General features: G+C 48.4%; 1 protein-coding gene across 8 annotated transcripts in view; it reads left to right on the forward strand.

Moving 5' to 3' along the window:
- Positions 1–20,000, forward strand: part of afdna (afadin, adherens junction formation factor a) — a 118,213-nt gene that overhangs the window by 53,229 nt on the left and 44,984 nt on the right. For 5 of the 8 annotated variants that reach the window (XM_080832259.1, XM_080832265.1, XM_080832260.1 and 2 more), the window contains exons 9-20: positions 1,967–2,061; positions 2,355–2,608; positions 6,157–6,223; positions 7,397–7,503; positions 8,476–8,537; positions 10,467–10,672; positions 12,928–12,948; positions 14,582–14,727; positions 15,575–15,669; positions 15,865–16,130; positions 17,809–17,952; positions 18,488–18,686. In XM_080832259.1, coding sequence (XP_080688385.1) covers positions 1,967–2,061; positions 2,355–2,608; positions 6,157–6,223; positions 7,397–7,503; positions 8,476–8,537; positions 10,467–10,672; positions 12,928–12,948; positions 14,582–14,727; positions 15,575–15,669; positions 15,865–16,130; positions 17,809–17,952; positions 18,488–18,686 — 1,662 coding nt within the window. The remainder of the gene's footprint in view (positions 1–1,966; positions 2,062–2,354; positions 2,609–6,156; positions 6,224–7,396; positions 7,504–8,475; positions 8,538–10,466; positions 10,673–12,927; positions 12,949–14,581; positions 14,728–15,574; positions 15,670–15,864; positions 16,131–17,808; positions 17,953–18,487; positions 18,687–20,000) is intronic. The other 3 variants (XM_080832262.1, XM_080832264.1, XM_080832266.1) reach the window with 1 other exon arrangement.

A 20,000-nucleotide genomic window follows, 5' to 3' on the forward strand; every position in this document is an offset into this window, starting at 1 on the left:
GTGCGCGTGTGTGTGTGTGTGTGTGTGTGTTTGTGTGTGAAGGAGAGGAGAGAAGGTATGTTTGGGATGGAGAGGATGCTGTGAGTGTGTAGGCCTGAGCCTGACTTGCCTGATTGTTGCAGGAGCCTGTTTTTGTTTGTTTGGGTTTTATTTTTTATTACATTTTCTCTCCTGCGGCCTTCTCACCCTCTGCTCTTCTTTCTCCTGCTCTCTGGCATGTGCGTGTGCGTGCGTGCGTGCCTGACTGTGTGTGTGTGTGTGTGCCTGACTGTGTGTGTGTGTGTGTGCCTGACTGTGTGTGTGTGTGTGTGCGTGCCTGACTGTGCGTGTGTGTGTGTGTGTGTGTGTGTGTGTGTGTGTGTGTCCGTCCTGCTGCTGCTCCTCTGCATGCGTCCTCCTCACCTAGGGCGCGGGAACCACTATGGCTACTACGCCTATCGCCACCATGAAGGTAACACCCCTCTCCCCTCTCCCCTCATCCTCCACCAATCTCAGCCCTCTCTCTCTGCCTGGAGGGAGGGGCCTGAGAGATCTTAGCCAGTTCATTCGCACAGAAGCTTTAAGGGTTCAATGTCATATCTAGAAGGGGGTCAGGCTGGGGAACAATGCATTTCTAGATGACATGTGTGTGTATATATAAAGATAGAGCAGTCTATCTGCTCAAAGTCTGGTAAATCTACTCTCAGTAAATATCCCCCCCCCCACACACACCTTTTCACTACAGGTGTTGCTTGATGCTTTTGCTAAGTTTTGTTTTCTGTCTTTCTATAACCATTTCTCTAATCAAAGCTTAATAATATTAATCTCTTAATCCTTCATCAAACATTTGGCTGAGGGGTGTGACTTTATTGAGTAGGATTGGCTCTCAATCTTGGTACAGTTTCTGTTCAGTGTGTCCCTAGTGATGACCAGTAGGTGTGTGTGTGAGGTTGGAAACATGTATGTCTACGTTGAGTGTGTGCACCCTCTATTGATGTTAATGTGCTTGTGTTTCTCAAATATGTGAGTGTGTGTTCTGTGTTTGACTGACAGATGAATATGTTTACTTAATGTATGTATTATGTGTGTGTTGCTGTCCGTGCATACGGTACATTTGGGTGTGTCTTATGGTATTTGGTATAGTGATGTGCTGTCTTATGTGTTACAGCTTTGTAATGTGATTTGTTGTGATGTGAATGTGTTTTCTTACCATATATATTTATATATATATATACATATATAAATATGTGTATATATATATTAGTGCTGTCAAACGATTAAAATATTTAATCGTGATTAATCGCATTTATGTCGTAGTTAGCTCAAAATGAATCGCGATAAATCAATTTTTATTTAATTTTTATTTTAATTCTCTTGTCAACATGGAAAAGTTTTATTTTATTGAAAAACAACATTGCCGGACAGGGTGGTACAAAATCAAATTATAAAGTGCACATTTCAGGTAAACAAGGACTCAGCCTATAGTGCAGTTAAGCCATGGCTTAAGATATTCTTATTTTGCCAGCTACTCAAACAGACAAGCCTGTTGACATTTTCAGACAACAGTGAAGCTCGCTTCTTTTGCACAACACAACTTTTAAAAGTCAAATTTCCATTCAAAGCTTTTTATCATCCATTTCGCTGTATCACGCCAACCATTCACGCAAACCGTAACGTTAGGCTACTACACAGTTTGCGAACGTTAATCAAAAAAAAAAAGCGGTAATCTTGCGATAACATTTTTGTATGGCGTTAAAATGTGTTTGCTTTAACGCCGTTAATAACGTGTTTAACTGACTGCACTAATATATGTATGTATGTATGTGTGTGTAAATAAATCAATATATATATACACACACACTCACACACACACACACACACACACACACACTAGTGTGTGTTTGTGTGTGGGTATAAATAGAGATATTCTGTATGTGTTATCTGCCACCTATGAGTTGACCCTTGACCTCTGTTGTGCTTTCCACAGACGGCTCGGACTCCAGGGACAAGCCCAAGTTGTACCGCCTCCAGCACAGCGTCACTGAGGTGGGCTCCGACTGCACGGACGACGGCTCCATCCAGGTGAGACAGGCTCCTCCTGACCACAGGCCCTCTTCTCTTCCCTGAGCTCTCACCTGCAGGGAGTCATGGTGATGTTCTCTCCTCCATGCTCTGGAAGACGGGCTAGAGCAGAGCCATCAGGCGGATTAGTGGGACTAAAGAACAGCATTCTAGCGTGGTTCCCCTCTGTCCCAGCTTTGTATAGAGGTCTTGTTCTCCCTCTTCTTTCTCTCTTTCTTTCTCTCTCTCACTCCCTCGTGTTTTTATTATTCATGGTCTCATCCGGTGTTGCCTCTCTGCCTCTCTGTCTGCAGCTGTTTGGGCCAGGTGTCCTCCCCCATCACTGTAACCTGCTGCACGCCGACGGCCTGGTGACGGTCACCCCGGCCACCCCGGAGGCGGAGACTCTGGTTGACGGACAGCGGGTCATAGACACCACGCTCCTGCGCAGCGGCGCCACACTGCAGTTTGGACACGCCCACGTCTTCAAGTTTGTGGACCCCGCCCAAGAGAACCTCGGAGGCAAGCGAGAGCCGGGCCCCATGATGAAGGCACGGCACAAGTCAGGGTAGGTACACACACACACACACACACACACACACACACACACACACACAAGCACCATCAGGGGTCCTTGTCCTCTGAAACAGTATTGAATTCAGCTAGGGGATACCTGTATGGTACGTTCACAGGTATATCAGGGCAAATAGAGCACTTAGCTTAGCATCATTTTTAAGACTTATTTTGTAAGAGTAGCCACACTGTGGCTGCTGTAGCAGGTTAGGGGATATTATATTGACGTTACCAACGCAGCTGCTTGCTGTGACCGCTGGTACAACTCTTGGTCTTGGTCCTGGTGTCTGTGCTTCATGTAAGTAGTTCTGTTTGTCTGTATGGATTGCGTCCTTAAATCTGGGGTTTAACTTAAAGATATTTGTACAAGAGGGCTGTAATCTGATCAACACTGAGAAGTCAGCAGGAAATGGATCATTCCTAGCTTGGTCAGCTAGTAAATGAGAGGGATTCAGATACCGTTCAATGCAATGGTTCCTGAGGATGGCATTCAAAGTAAGAGTAGTAATTCCCAATGAAAAGAGCGGAGGTGCCCTGTCAAGTTCGGGTAAGGGTTATAGTCACCCACCCACCCATCCAGAATGTCAGCAGCAAGTTGTGTCCAGATGTGAGGTCCCATCCTATAGAGACAGAATCTGGTCTGATGACTAGCGACTGGAGAGGGAGTGGACCAGGTGTTTCCTGTTTTCAGATGCCACAGTGCTGTGGGACTGTGGGAAAAGCCCTCCTCTCCTTCATGGCCCGTCATTAGCGCAGAGACCGCAGATAACTACAACCACACAGTCGTTTGAATCTGTGTCCTAGAATTCTCTTGCTTGCTTAGACTTACCATTAGAGTAAGCACAATTATGATTGTCCTCATTTAGTGGATAAAAGCTTTAGTCATGTTACCATAGGGGTGTGTGTTTGTGTGTGTGTGGGTGGGTGGGTGTGTGTTTGTGTGTGTTGCATTAAAGCATGTAATTCACTGGCCCATCTGTCGCGTGGCTCCTGACTCGGATTGTTTGGGTTCCCGCGTAGATCACACTAATTCCCCAGCCCTTGTCGGCCTGGGCGACCGAACCGGCATGGGGCCGGTCAGGGTCAGTAAGGACCCCGGCGTACTGCACCAGGCCGCCCCAGCATTGGCTGTCCCAGCCGGAGGAGAATTATATTACCCCTAACTGTGGTTATTCCCCTGAGAGAGAGCGAGAGAGCGAGAGAGAGAGAGAGAGAGAAACATATATGAATGAGGGCAGGAGTGTTGTGTTGGAACAGGAAGAGAGCAGTGGTGGGTGAGCGAGTGAGGAGAAGGGAGGGAGAGAGAGGGAGGTAGGGAGGGAGGGAGGGAGGGAGGGAGAGAGGTTATGGCAGGCTACAGTCTGAGGCTACTGGGCTCTTTAATCTGATGAGAGTGTGTGACAGGGCTTGGCGTGGCTAGTGTGGGGTGTGGCTTTGTGCGTGTGCGTGTGTGTGCGTGTGTGTGTGTGTGTGTGTGTAGTGAACTGGCAGCAACTGCTGGAAGGCACACAGAGCTCCCTCACACACACACACATACACTCTCACATACACTCTCACACACACACACACACACACACACACACACACACACTCACGCTGGTGAGGTGCTCCACATCCACGGCTGCAGTAGTAGTAGCAGCAGCAGATGAGCAGTGGTGCTGAGTGAAGGAGTAAGGGACAGGTCCAGAGCAGAGACAGGGGACCTCTAGCTGACGTGGACTAGCTACAGGATGCATCTTTGGAGGACTGGAGACCCATCCAGGTAATGGTCTGATTACATAAATAGGTACAGATTGATGGTCTAGTCTGGAGGTAGTTATGCCAGTGGCTGCAGCAAGCTTGGGGGCCCTGAGGTTAGTTTGACACGGTGTTGTTCTGTTGTTCTGTTGAAGTGCTCTGATCACACACTCTTTCACACTCCCAAACACGTGTTCAAGTGTGTGTATTCAGGGTTTTATGTCTAAATGTCATTGGTAGTTGGTGACATCTGTGTAAAGTTCCAGCAGTGAGTTTAAGCGTGTGTGTGCATGTGTGTGTGTTGCTGCACTGAGGAATGTTAAGCTGTGGCGGCTGATTGATTGTGTTTGTTTGCTGGCTGTTCTAAGGTGAAACTCCCGGAACCTCTCAGGTCAGTCATTTACAAGACTGTTTACGGGAGGGCGCGATGAGAACCATAATCCTGTTCATACAGCAGTCCCAGAGAAGATTACAGACGTAGAATAGAGTGGGAGAGAGAGAGAGAGAGAGAGAGAGAGGGAATGAGGGAAGAGAAGAGAGAGGGAATGAGGGAAGAGGAGAGAAGAGAGAGGGAATGAGGGAAGAGAAGAGAGAGGGAAGGAGGGAGGAGAGGAGAGATTTGTGGTTTGTTGGTTATAGGCAAAGGCTGTTGTATACCCTCTTGGCGCACTGAGAGATTTGCGACGTGTGTAGCGGTGATTACTCCAAATCTGTGTGTTTCTGCCTCCTGGCTGCACATGCAGATCCCACTCAAAGCTCATTCCTCGCAGACATCAGGGGTCTTGAGTTGGTGTCCTGCTGATTTGGCTGCATAGAGAGGGCTCTCTGTTTACCATATGTTTGACAACATGTGTACCGCCCTGTAATGTAATCAGTCGTGGGTTTGGGTCGTGAGAATGGATGTATGAGTATGTATCTGTGTGCTGGAATTAAGACCTTGTGGAAGAGTGCTAGAGAGAGAAGGAAAGAGATTCCGTGTGTGAAAGAGAGAGAGAGAGGGAGAGATATTTTTACCAGTCAGTCCCTTGCTTCGCTCTCTTCCGATGAGTGTGTGTGTGTGTGTGGCCTGTGAGTGTGTGTGGCCTGTAATGTGGTGTGAGATTTAATTAAAGTGCTAGTCCTGTGCTGGGGTGTATATTTAGAGGCGCTCGATTCGGCGCCTTCATTTAGGATGATAAGGGCCGTGGCACAGCACAGACAGACAGAGCACAGACGGAGCACAGACGGAGCACAGACAGACAGAGCACAGACGGGGCACAGACGGGGCACAGACAGAGCACAGACAGACAGAGCACAGACGGGGCACAGACAGGGCACAGCAGCTCACTCCTGGCAACCCCATTCATCCCCCTTCCACACAGCCTGCGTGGCCTCCTTTACACATGTGTCTGCCTCTCTCAGTCTGTCAGAGGGAGAAAGAGAGACAGGCAGGCAGAGCAGAGAGAGCAAGAGTGTTTATTCTTATGAATGTCTACATGTGTGTATTTCTGTGTGTGTGAGGGGGTGTTAGGCCTTAAATTCCATCTGTGTTTTATTTGTGTGTGTAGTGGGGCTGTGTAGGAGGTGGTTTTGTGAGTATGTTATTTTGGGCTGGCTGCTGCAGTGTGTGTGTGTGTGTGTGTGTGTGTGTTTAGTATTTAGTGTGTGTGTGTGTGTGTTTAGTGTGTGTGTGTATGATGTGCGTCAGGGTTTGTTTTTATGGGTGTGTACATAGAGGCTTTTTCAAGCAAGAGGAGCCGTAGTCAAGAGAAGTCATAGAGGAGTTTCTGTAACTGCGTCCGCTGGTTTCTGTTCTCCCTGCTTTAGGAGTGTCGTGGAGGCAAACTTTGACCCGCACGGGGACATCCACAGCTCCGCACTCTCCACCAGCAAGGTAATCAATTCTCTTTTTCTTTTTAAAACATCTCTGGTTTCTTCCTGGGGCTCTCTCTTCTCCCTTTGCCTGTTCTTTATCTCTCTCTCGCTCTCTCTCTCTCTCTCTCTCTCTCTCTCTTCTCCCTTTGCCTGTTCTTTATCTCTCTCTCGCTCTCTCTCTCTCTCTCTCTCTTCTCCCTTTGCCTGTTCTTTATCTCTCTCTCGCTCTCTCTCTCTCTCTCTCTCTTCTCCCTTTGCCTGTTCTTTATCTCTCTCTCGCTCTCTCTCTCTCTCTCTCTCTCTCTTCTCCCTTTGCCTGTTCTTTATCTCTCTCTCTCTCTCTCTTTCTCTTTCTTTCTCTCTCTTTCTTTCTCTCTCTCTTTGTTTCTCTTTCTCGCTCTCTATCTTTATTTTTTCGTTCTCTCTCTTTTTCTTTCTTTCTCTCTTTCTCTCCTACCCCATCATTTGGAGATGATTAGCAAGACCTTAAAAGAAATAAAACTAAAAATGGCATCTACTTCAGCATGAGCGATATTATTCCAGTAGTATTGCTGAAGCGAACACCACTATGCCTTAATCTGTTTCACATCGTCTCCCACTGTGTTTAAACAGTAGAGGAAGGAGATGGCCTATAGATCCACTGACATCTTCTTCATCATGATATACCATCCTGTCAGCTCTCACGATCATGGCTTATGTGTACTTTAGACTGATGAGCATTTGGGTGTTGCTTTGTGTTTAGAGATAACCTGTCCAAGCATGTTGAATTGAAGCTTATCTTAAACGACATGCCTTTATTTTACTTCTCTAAATAACCAGCTCATTTCTTTGTTGTGAAATCAGTAAATCATTTGACTTGCCTTGTTTGTCCCATGATGAATCAAACTGAAAAAAGTCGGGCTCAAAATGTATTTTTATTGTTTCCTTTGGCCTAATTTTGAGTGGGTGTATAAATATATACGTCACGAATTAAAGCAATTTGAAAAACACTTTTAGTAATTTGTCAAATTAAACGCAGTATGTGGATGTCTACTGACATTTCATTTTCGTACATGATAAATATTTGTGTTTTTCTACAATGCTTTTGTAGTTTTTAATAATAACCCATGTGTTTCTCTACGCGTGTGTGTGTGTGTGTGTGTGTGTGTGTGTGTGTGTGTGTGTGTGTGTGTGTGTGTGTGTGTGTGTGCAGAGCTCAGGGAAATTGGACATGGATCGGGCAGGCAACGGCAGTGAGAGGGGCATGGTGAAGCCTATGATCCGTGGGGAGCAGCAGGACTTCAGCAAGCATGACGGCAGGTCAGATACATCACTGCACATGTAGATGGGTGATCACACACACACACACACACACACACACACACACACACTCTTTCATCTGGGCTTGTGCCTTCAATACACATGCAGCCACACACACACACACACACACACACACACACAAATGTCCGTGTATTGCTTTTGAGAGGTACACTGATCTCTGAATAGTCAAGTGGCACTTCCTGAGCCGAAATGTGAAACAGGAAGTTAAGTGAACACAGATGCAGTTGAGCACTTTGGCACCTCCTTGTGTTCATTCCATTCCCAAGCCACACTAGTGAGATGACTGTAGCAATTACCTCCAATTAAACTCACCTGCATAATTAACTCAGTGCAGATGAGGTTCAGGGCTTGGTACTCAGTGACGCTGATGTTCAGGTGGCTCAGATAAGGCTTTGATTGGCTGGCTGGCATTACAGGAAGGTCATGTGACTGCTCCAGAGCCTCAGGTGTGATACTCAAATGTGACCTGAGGCTTCTGGCTCCACTCAGCACAGAGAAACAGGATCCTCCAACCGGCCACACATGATCACCCACACACCACAATCAATTATGCAGTGGCACAGGAGCTTGTGTACACACACACACACACACACACACACACACACACACACACACACACACACACACACACACACACACACACACACACACACACACTTAAGAGTTTCTTTTCTCTTCCACACATACACTTCTTCCCTGTCTCATAAAATAAAACTTCCTCTCTGCAACTGCACACAAGCCTTCACTGACAGGGAGACACACACACACACACACACACACACACACACACACACACACACACAGTAGCGTGGAGTAGTTAGCCATGTTGTACCATCGCGGTGTTGGTGTGTCGCTTGAGCGCCGGGCTTCGGTGGACAGCGGCGTGAACAGTGCCGGCCTCCTCTCCTGGTTCAGCCAGACTCAGACTCGACCTCTCCTCTCCCCTCGCAGGTCCCACGATGCCCTGGGCCCCGAGCTCACGCTGCCGGCCAGCATCGAGTTCCGGGAGAACTGTGAGTATTGCATCCTCCTAACGTCCTCTCCTCCCCTCGATTTCTGATTCACTCGCTCTCTTTGTTTTTTAACCCCTTCTTGTCTTCGTTTTTTTTGTCATTCGTCCTTTTCTCCTACTCGAGTTTATGGACAGTAGCGAAGCTGAGGCATCTACCGTTGACAAGATGTGCCTGGACATTATGCTGGACCTCTTTACCAGCAGATTAGATGGGCACTCACTTCACTGATGGTGGTGGCTTACTGGTATTTAGATATCGGCAGAATAGGACTACAGGGCAGTCTGATGAAGTGTAAAGACTGTGTGGCTAGGCTACTACCATACCCAAGTGGATGTGTAGTTGGCAATAAACTATCTTAATGATGCTGACAAATGTTTCAGTTGTTGAAGTTTCTGGTGATGCTCTGCAGCTCTCTGATGGTTGTCTGTGATCTGGTTTGTGGTGTTTACAGTTAAAGCCCCCATAGAAAGGTTTTTGTCTGAACAGATCAAACCTAGTTGGCGTTTCCCACTGTCAGAGATAAACCCAGAGGCAACAACAGACCTCGGGGAAACTTCTGTCGGTTTCCATGAGCATCCGGCAAGCTCAGATGCATTAAACAAGAAACTAATGCGGATCTGACCTAGAGTAACCTATTTATATAAATGAGCCCAATGCCCACCAAGTAAACGTAACATCACATCAATAGACCCTTGTTCATTTCACCATTTTATTGACACCTGTCTGCAGTATGTTGTTTCCCGCCCTTTGTTGTGGCTAGACGGCGTGTTAGCCTGATGAAATGGAATGTGTCCCAACTAGATGGAAATAAACTCTCGTTCACCGTCTAGAATGCTCAGCTACGCCACCTAGTCCTCATCCTAGGAGTTATTACCGAGTCCAGCGCGCTGGGCTATTTTTAGAATGTGTCCAAGGGCCTGACTCCAGATCAATACCTGGAAAGTATTGGCACAGTTCCTGTGGGGCCACTCACAGTGTTGCATTGTGGGGCTTGGAGAAGTGTCGGGGCAGGGGGTGGGGTCTGTAGCAGCGGTCAATGCCCCCGCTTCCGAAGATGTGTATTGGACACAGACCAGCTCTAGGTGGCAGGGAATCCAATGCGGGGTCGTTGTACCGTGACCAGTGTTAATCGAAGCGCTGCGCTCTAATAGCCAGCCGTGGGCGACACCGGGGACCAGCATCTTGACGCTCTGCGCTTAGACGCAAACGTGGAAATGGCCTTTGAGTTTGGGGTTGGAGCCATGTCAAGTTGCATAACGGATCTCAACATCCGAAGAGGCGGCTGTTTCTTTTCTCCGAGCAGCTTTTGTTTGATCCTTTTGAGATTTTTATTTTCAGACGGGTCTTTCCCCTCTGACAGGGTTGTGTGTGTGGTTTGCAGCGTCCGGCTGTGTGTGTTTGCAGTGGCGTGAGACCAGATGGAGAGCTGGAGCCTAGTGCTTTGATTCAGAGGGGTGGGGGGCGTGGGGGAGGGGAGGGGCTCTCTCACGATGCTCAGGCACCAGACCCCCACAGGGAGGGAGGGAGAGAGCGAGAGAGGGAGAGAGAAAGAAAGAAAGAACGGAAGAGTGGTACAGAGAAAGAGAAAATGAGAGAGGGAGAGAGGGAAAGAGGGAGAGAGAGGGAGGGAAGGCCTCTTGATGACTTGTGTGTGACCTCCGCTACAGAAGTCACTTTCCTAACATTGTTAACGCGTGTCCGTCTATCTGTCTGTCTGTCTCTTTCATTCTCTTTGTCTCTACCCTTTTCACCCCTCTTCACTTCTCCGTATGCATTTCCTGTATCATCACTCTCTCTTTTCTCTCCGTCTCTTCTGCTGTTTCCTCCCATTATCTCCCCTTCCCTTTTTTAATTTGTTCTTCTTTGTTTCCCTTCCTCTTACACTCTTTCATTTTTTCTCTCTCTCCCTCTCTCTCTCTCTGTAAACAGCTGAGGATGCCTTCCTGTCTGCCATCATCAACTACACCAACAGCTCCACGGTGCATTTCAAGCTGTCGCCCACCTACGTGCTCTACATGACCTGCCGCTACGTCATGTCCAGTCACTACCGGCCCGACATCAGCCCGTCCGAGCGCACGCACAAGGTCATCGCCATCGTCAACAAGATGGTGAGCATGATGGAAGGAGTCATCCAGGTGAGTTAGCCCCTACACTCTTCTATTGACCCAGAGGGTTTGAGATTCTCTCTCTCTCTCTCTCTCTCTCTCTCTCTCTCTCTCTCTCTCTCTGATGTCTCTCTGGAACTGTTTTCTTGATGTTCTGATAGCCAGTTCCAGCACTGTTCGCTCGTGTGTGGCCTGGTGAAAGTGATGTACTGAAGGTTAATGTAGGACAGACGCCACCCTAAGTTCATAGGATCCTAACATGCTACACTGAGGCCCCAGAATGAACATCATCATCATCATCATTGACCTCCCTGTCCCAACCCCCTCTCCCCCCTCTCCCCCTCTCCCTCTCTCCCTCTCTCCCCCTCTCCCTCTCTCCCCCTCTCCCTCTCTCCCTCTCTCCCTGGCCTGGCTAGTGCTGCTGGTATAGGATCACAGTGCTGTATTCTGATCCATGCCAGCTGTGAGCGACCCTAGTGGTCAGTCTCAATTCTCATCGGCCTGTCGGATCAGCTGGTTCATTTTCTCTACAGACATTAGTAGTGCCCTGCTTTCTGTAGTGAGTCATGAGTGTTTCACTTTGTTTGTCTGTCTGTCTGTCCTACTCTTTCTCTCGCTCCCTCCCTGTCTGTCTGACCGTCTGTCTGTCCTTGAGTTTTGTGTCCTCCACCGCTGTATGTTCTTCTGTCTGTCTGTCTGTCTGTCTGACTGATTGGCTCTCCTTGTTTGTTTCAGTTGCTCTGTACCTGTGTGTGTGTGTGTGTGTGTGTGTGTGTGTGTGTGTGTGTGTGTGTGTGTGTGTTGTGTTAGGATTGCTCTTAAGGCTGGGAATGAAGACCTCTATGTCTTTCCTGAAAAGGCTACACATGAGACCCATCCAGTTCAAAGCAAAAAAAGCTTCCTGTCTTTCTCTCATCTCTCTCTCTCTCCTTCTCTCTCTCTCTCTCTCTCTCTCTCTCTGCGTCTCCTTCCGTCTCTGGCTCTGACATGTGCACACAGCTCAGCTCAGGCCTCTCCATGTTTATGCTTGGCTCTTATCAGCGTGGCCCCCAGACGACCCCTCTCTGAGCGGCAGGCCTGGCTCTGTGTGTGTGCATGAATGAAGGACCGGTTTGCCCAGGAAGAGAAAAACAGAAAGAGACTTTTGAGAATGAAAGGGAAAGACCCAAAACCTCCTCCTGTCTTCTGATGCTAGGGATTGATATTTGTGTGCTCTTGCCTCGGTGCAGTCTGGGACACATGCAGGCCCATGAGTCCCAGAGGCTCAGCTTACGCCGCTGTGTGCTCACAGTCTGGAGATGTCTATCGGCCTGGAAAACAGGGACATGGGTAGCACATACACTTAGTGTATTTATGTAACCTTGCACACACACAGGTACATTCACAATGTAAACATTCCCACACACGCCCCCATAGACATATCACTCTTTCGTTGGCCAGCTCAAAACACACACACATATGGAAGCTTGTTCAGCATTAGCCATGATGGCGGAGAGTCAGTCCGTCTCCCTCTAATCTGGATTATGCCCATTAAATCCCATTAAAGATGGATTTTTTTTATGATTTTGGAACTTCCAAAGTCTTAAGCCCTCCCTACTGCTCTATACTCCCACTTGCCTTAAACATACGTGTGTCTCTGTGTGTACGTGTGTGTGTGTGTGTGTGTGTGAGTGTGTGTGCCTTCACGTTTGTATGCTGGGCCCTCCTGACATGGCAAGGATATAGAACAAACTTCATCAAGAAGCTTTTTTTTTTTTATCGTCGTCTTTCTGTTGTGGTGTGCGAAGTGGACTCACTGTACTTTGAGTGCCTGTACGGATTAAAATAGTTGATTGCATATAAAAGTAATGACTAACAACACGAGCACCAAGAACAGGATCTGATTAATACCTCCAAGATGTCCGACAGGCGTTTTCCAAGGCCAAACACTAATCTGCCTGGATACTGGTTAATGTTATTGGACATCATGTAACTGATTACTAATGTGTGATGAATCATCAGGGTGTGTGTGCATGGTTCTTTGTGTTCTGTCACATCGTACACACTGTATTTGTGTATATGTTTAAGTATACATGTGTTTGAATGGGATAGTCTCCATCCTGTTGAGTCACTGTGACACTGTGTGTGTGTGTGTGTGTGTGTGTGTGTGTGTATGTGAGAGAATGTGTGTGTCCTCATGGCTGTGACTGGTTGTTGACAGTCTCTCTCTCTGTCCTGTGTTGATGTTGTTGTGTGTGTGTGTGTGTGTGCTTTCCTCCACTCCCCCCCCTCTCTACTCCCTGCAGGAGATTGCTGATGGTGATCAGGTAGGCTCAACGTGCTGTCCCAACCCAACTCCTCCGCCCCCCTCCTCCCGCCCTCTCTCTCTCTCTCTGTCTCTCTCTCTCTCTCTCGTCTCAAGATGGCTTCGCTCAGTCTCCATGCTTCTTATCTCTACCTCTCTCCCCCCTCTCCTCCCTCCCTCCATAACAGAAGCCGAAAAACCAGCCGCCAACAATTAATCCCTCTTCCAACAGCTGGACTCATGTTTTTAATTTGAATTTATTTTTTCCCTTCAACAACCGTACAGCAACCCACCACAACCACCTCCTCCTCCAACTCAGCCGTTGCATATAACCCCTCATCCTCAGCTCAACTTTGGACCATGCTCTACTAAAAAAACAAACAAAACAACAACAACATTATTCTTATTAAAATAATAATAATAAACACCCTTGTGATAATCCCAGTGCTCCGACCTTGGCAGCATCCTTTAATTGCGGCATCTCTTAATGTGACTTCTGCTTACCGCTTCTTCACTGTGGATGACCGACCAAGCTCCCTCAACCTCTTTTTGTGTTAACAGTTTTTGCTGCTCATTTTGAATTGTGTGTATTGCTTTCTTTTAAATGTGTTTTTATTCACATCTCTTCTTGTCTGTCGTTGTTAATGTTGTCGTTCTTGCGGATGCATTCCGTCGGCTGAACAAAAAAAGGGAAATTTTCTGTTATTCTTATGTTCTTTTTATTTACCTATTTATCTACTTTGTCGTCATGGGGACACGCGATTGTGGGGTACACACGGGCCAAGTGGGCAGGACGGGTTGGTTCCCTCTGGGTCCTACTGCCTGGACCGTGTGTATGAGTCTCACAGCGCTCCGGGCCTGTTAACTCTGCAGCAACCAGACACTGCTCTCCCACGCCACGCGCTCAGCCAGCGGGCCTCAGTGCACAGGGTTCCATTTGGGTTCCATCACGGTTCCGTCAGAACACAAAACACTTCAGCAGGCCTCAAAAAAACATGACCTCGTGGCTCCACAACAAGTCTGAGCCCAGGTGCAAGAGGAGGTCTGTTGCCTCAGTGGTGTGTTTATGAGTGGATTCGGATATGATTGGTGAATTGGCCTAATTGAATAATGGCTAATGCGGAGCCAGCTGCAACAACAAAAGGAATGTTGTTTCCCCTGACAGTTTAACCGCACTTCTAGCCGAGCCAGGCCTCGCCGTGTCTAAAGCTCGTCAACTAAAGAGCCACTTCCTGTGACCTGAGCCCGGCAGAGAGAGGGCCATGCAGGCTGGCAGCTGCGTCGGTAGCCTGCTCAGTAGCCCACTCTGCTCAGAGCCCCAAGAGCAGGAGGTGGCCAGACCCAGGGGTCGGTGTCTGGTTGTGGGGGACAGGCAGGGCAGGGCAGGGCAGGGAAGGGTGGAGTGGGGTGGGAGGGGGTTGGGTGTTGGCATGACTCCCATGGGGAGTGCTGCTGCTTCTCATGGCTGTGAGAGACCCCCTCTCTTTGACTTCTTCTTCACCTCCTCCTCGCACACCTGGCGCCCCCATCCCCTCTAACGCCTCTCTCTCTCTCTCTCGCTCTCTCTCTCTCGCTCTCTTTGGGCTGGGCGTGTTTCTCTCCATCGCTCTCTTCTTCTGCTGTGTTTTTCTAACGCCGTGTCCCTCTGTCTACAGAAGCAGAAGAACATTGCAGGCGCCCTGGCCTTCTGGATGGCCAACGCCTCGGAGCTGCTCAACTTCGTCAAGCAGGACAAGGACCTGAGCCGCATCACGCTGGACGCGCAGGACGTGCTGGCCCACCTCGTGCAGATGGCTTTCAAGTGAGTGGGAGATAAGAGTTCAGTTAGAGCCCACATAAGTGTGTGTGTGTGTGTGTGTGTGTGTGTGTGTGTGTGTGTGTGTGAAAGGAAATTATTCTAATTTAAATCACATGATAGTGAGCGGAGGGAAATGATGGCAATGGAAGGACTGAGTGAAATGAAATTCAAGTGTGTGTGTGTGTGTGTGTGTGTGTGTGTGTGTGTGTGCAAACACAGCTTAATGTCCTCCTTGAAGCTTAGGCAGGTTGATGTCATTGTCCTTGTTCGTCACAGTTGCGTAAGATAATTGTTATGTTTGTGTTACACACACACACACACACACACACACACACACACACAGAGACACACACACACACACACACACACACAGACACACACACACACACACACTGTGGCTATTCCCTGCTGGTCTTTAGCCATTGTCCTTCTAGAGGAAAACTGTGCATGTGTGGAATGTCCTGGACTGGACTTTTCATTGGCCTGCCTGTGGTATTGTGTGTGTGTGTGTATATATGTGTGTGTGTATGTTGATGTGTGTTGGGTGTGTATTCATGAGTATGTGTGTGTTAGTGTGCAATGTGGTTTCAGAGGCTCCAGGCTCGATGAAGGGGCTGGACTGCTGTGTGTGCGTGTGTGCTTGTGTGTGTGCTTGTGTGTGTGTGTGTGTGTGTGTGTGTGTGTGTGTGTGTGTGTGTGTGTGTGTGTGTGTGTGTGTGTGTGTGTGTGTGTGTGTGTGTGTGTGTGTGTGTGTGTGTGTGTGTGTGTGTGTCGAGGTATGCTCAGGCCCTATTGATGGACACTGTATTTCTGTGGCTAGCCCTAGAGACCAGTGTTTGTTTGCTTTCAGGTACCTGGTCCACTGCTTGCAATCTGATCTCAACAACTACATGCCTGCTTTCCTGGATGACCCAGAGGAGCAGAACCCCCAGAGGCCTAAAATAGGTCAGCACACACACCGTATCTAAACACTAGAAGAGCAATTAGTATGGTGGCTGCTCACTACAGCCCCTCCGGACGACCACCCACCGCTTTAAGAGAAAGTTAATAAAGTGAATGCACGTGTCAGGATATGTGTGTGTGCGCTCGTGTGTTTGTGTGTTGACGTGTGTGTGTGTGTGTGTGTGTCTACTTCCACAGAGGACGTCCTCGGCACACTGACCGGCGCCATGTCCCTGCTTCGCCGCTGCCGAGTGAACGCGGCCCTGACCATCCAGCTGTTCTCCCAGCTCTTCCACTTCATCAACATGTGGCTCTTCAACAAGCTGGTGACGGAGGCCGACTCGGGCCTCTGCTCGCACTACTGGGGCGCCATCCTGCGCCAGCAGCTCAGCCACATCGAGGCCTGGGCAGAGAAACAAGGCCTGGAGCTGGCCGCTGACTGCCACCTCAGCCGCATAGTACAGGTAGAGTAGTGCCTCAGGATACACACTCACGTTACTGTTCCATAGTACAGGTAGAGTAGTGCCTCATGGGATACTCACACGTTACTGTTCCATAGTACAGGTAGAGTAGTGCCTCAGGATACACACACACGTTACTGTTCCATAGTACAGGTAGAGTAGTGCCTCAGGATACACACACACGTTACTGTTCCATAGTACAGGTAGAGTAGTGCCTCAGGATACACACACACGTTACTGTTCCATAGTACAGGTAGAGTAGTGCCTCATGGGATACACACACGTCACTGTTCCATAGTACAGGTAGAGTAGTGCCTCATGATACACACACACGTTACTGTTCCATAGTACAGGTAGAGTAGTGCCTCAGGATACACACACGTTACTGTTCCATATTACAGGTAGAGTAGTGCCTCAGGATACACACGCGTTACTGTTCCATAGTACAGGTAGAGTAGTGCCTCATGGGATACACACGTTACTGTTCCATAGTACAGGTAGAGTAGTGCCTCAGGATACACACGCGTTACTGTTCCATATTACAGGTAGAGTAGTGCCTCAGGATACACACGCGTTACTGTTCCATAGTACAGGTAGAGTAGTGCCTCATGGGATACACACGTTACTGTTCCATAGTACAGGTAGAGTAGTGCCTCAGGATACACACGCGTTACTGTTCCATAGTACAGGTAGAGTAGTGCCTCAGGATACACACACACGTTACTGTTCCATAGTACAGGTAGAGTAGTGCCTCGTGATACACACGCGTTACTGTTCCATAGTACAGGTAGAGTAGTGCCTCAGGATACACACACACACGTTACTGTTCCATAGTACAGGTAGAGTAGTGCCTCAGGATACACACACGTTACTGTTCCATAGTACAGTTGGTGTGAGTTGCTGTCTTCTAATACAGGTGTAGTAGTGGATCATAGGGTTGGTGTGAGTTACTGTCTTCTAATACAGGTGTAGTAGATGCTCATAGGGTTGGTGTGAGTTGCTGTCCCATAATACAGGTAGCACTTGGTGCCTCGTAGCTCAGCCATGAAGTTCCGCCTCATAGCACAGCTCTGAGTTGCTGGTTGCATCATACTGGTATACAGTGTTCCTGATTGATAATACTTCTTTATAGCACAGCTATGCGGTCACTGCCTCAAGGTACGGGGTATTAGTTATTGGCTCACATCACAATCAAGTGTATATCTGTATTATTATGTAAATGCACATATTAAATGCACACTGTACTTCAGCCAGATGGAATCCAGTGTCGTAGATAGTAACGCTGTGTGTTAACCTTACAGTACTTGTGTAAGGCAGCTGGCAACAGACTGCCATGTTAGCCAAGCGGGACAGAGGAGCACATAATGCACTTTTGCCCTGTAGCACAGCAACGTCTCTGTCTCAAAGGACAGGAGCACCTCAGCTCCATAGCACGGCTGCAGCCTCAGCACAGGCCAGGCGATGGGGGTGATTCATCATTTTGTCTGGGCTTGTGTGTGTGTGTGTGTGTGTGTGTGTGTGTGTGTGTGTGTGTGTGTGTGTGTGTGTGTGTGTGTGTGTGTGCTAGCTATGTGTTTCGAGGTCGTATGTCAGTGTTTGTGGGTGCAGATGGACAGTACGTTACTGTGTGTGCTGTAGAAAAGGCTGACGGCTCACCGTTCTGACTGTGTGTCCCCTCCAGGCCACCACCCTGCTGACCATGGATAAGTACTCTCTGCAGGACGTCCAGAACATCAACAACACGTGCTTCAAGCTCAACTCACTGCAGCTCAACGCCCTCCTCAGCAACTACCACTGTGCCCCCGACGAGCCCTACATCCCACCCGTGAGTGGCAACCCCTCCAGCCACCCACCGGCTGTCCATCCGTCTCGTTCTTGCGTCTGGCACTAACCAGTCATTCAGTGCCCTAGTTATTACCCTCTTGACATCCATAGACGCGTTCTCCCATTGGGACGTGTGGAATGTGTATCCTGTTAGAATGTTTGTATGGTGTGTGTGGATTATCGTGACATGCTCTTTCAGTTAGCATTCCTCCGCTTCACTCTGCTCTTGTTGCGTGTCAAGTTTGGGCGAGTCCACATGTCACTCAGACCTTCTCCATCCCTCCCTCTCTCTCTCTCTCGAGTGGGGGACTCATCTCAAGCAAAGAACGTGTGTGTGTGTGTGAAGTGTGTTTGTGTCTGTGAATGAGTGCATGTTTTTGTATACATTCTTGTGTGTGTTCGGCACTCAATCTGTCTCTTTCTCTCCCTCCCCCCCTTTCTTTCTTCCCCTCTCCCCATCCCTGTCTCTTCCTCCCCCTCCCCTCATCCCTCTGTGTGTGTGTGTGTGTGTGTGTGTGTGTGTGTGTGTGTACCAGGAGCTGATTGACCACGTGGTGCAGGTGGCCGAGAACACGGCGGACGAGCTGGCCCGCAGCGACGGGCGCGAGGTGCAGCTGGAGGAGGACCCCGACCTGCAGCTGCCCTTCCTGCTGCCGGAGGACGGGTACTCGTGCGACGTGGTGCGCAACATCCCCAACGGCTTCCAGGAGTTCCTGGAGCCCCTCTGCCAGAGAGGTGAGCAAGCAAGCAGGGAAGCAGGGAAGGCATGAGGAACACGAATGGGAGCATTCAGAGAATGCAAACCTCCGCCTTGTGACCTTGACCTTGACCTTGACATTTGACCTTGACATCTGACAATCTACTCAATTATTGCCATTATATTACCCAATCTCCCCACAAAGTTTGATGGAAATCGGTCCATGCGTTTCTGCGTAATCCTGCTGACAGACAGACAGACAGACAGACAGACAGACAGACAGACAGACAGACAGACAGACAGACAGACAGACAGACAGACAGACAGACAGACAGACAGACAGACAGACAGACAGACAGACAGACAGACAGACAGACAGACAGAGGTGAAAACATGACCTCCTTGGCGGAGGTAATGAGGAGACAGAGAGAAAAGAAAGGAGTGCTATAGGTGGTTATGAAGGCTGAGCTACTAGGCCTGAGTTCTGATTTGGCGGTCAGCTACTTTCCTTGGGCAGTCAGAGAGGAGGGTAAGACAGATGAATGAAGATTGGGGGGGGGGGGACAACTACAGGTCTACTTGTCCAGCCCACCGCTGAGAAACAGGGGGATGGAGACGTTCTGGACTAAACCTGATGTCTTCCAGAACATTCCTTGGGCATGGCTGCACACTGTCTGCATGGCTTTCCCACAATTCTGTGATGACCTAACCAGACCAGGAAATAGGAGGGCTTGGACTTGGGAGGATTTTGTGTAGTGTTGGAATGTCAGGAAGGCCTTTTCTTGGAATGATCTGTGGGACTTCTCTGAGGAGTCTGCCATTTGCCAGATTGACTTTCTGGTGTCAGTGACAATGAATCAAAGGGGTGTGTGTGTGCGTGCGTGTGTGTGTGTGCGTGTGTGTGTGTGTGCGTGTGTGTGTGTGTGTGTGTGTGTGTGTGTGTGTGTGTGTGTGTGTGTGTGCAGGGTTTTTCCTGGGTCAAAATGGCTCTTCGGTGCTCCCAATAAAAAAAATTGCGCGCTACGCGCGCACAGTCTGTGTTACCTATCAGCAGAAATCAATGTTTTTTTTTTTTTTTTTTTTTTACATTTCATAAATAATGGAGGCTATGCTTGAGGTTATCATTTTGCTTCCACTTTAAATTAAAATAGATAGGCTAATATATTGACAATAGTCCAAGCCCCATGGTGCTATCATGTATGGTTCAAAGATTATCAAGGTTTACCTCGTATATGCAAACTGCTGAAATCTATATCAATAGAATCTAGAACTAACCAGTGGTCAGAAATGGAACACACGAATTATGAAAGTCAAGTTTATCTATTATTACTATTCATGTTTATTACACAAAC

This window comes from Sprattus sprattus, assembly GCF_963457725.1.
Source record: "Sprattus sprattus genome assembly, chromosome: 2".
In the NCBI taxonomy this organism is placed as follows: Eukaryota; Metazoa; Chordata; class Actinopteri; order Clupeiformes; family Clupeidae; genus Sprattus; species Sprattus sprattus.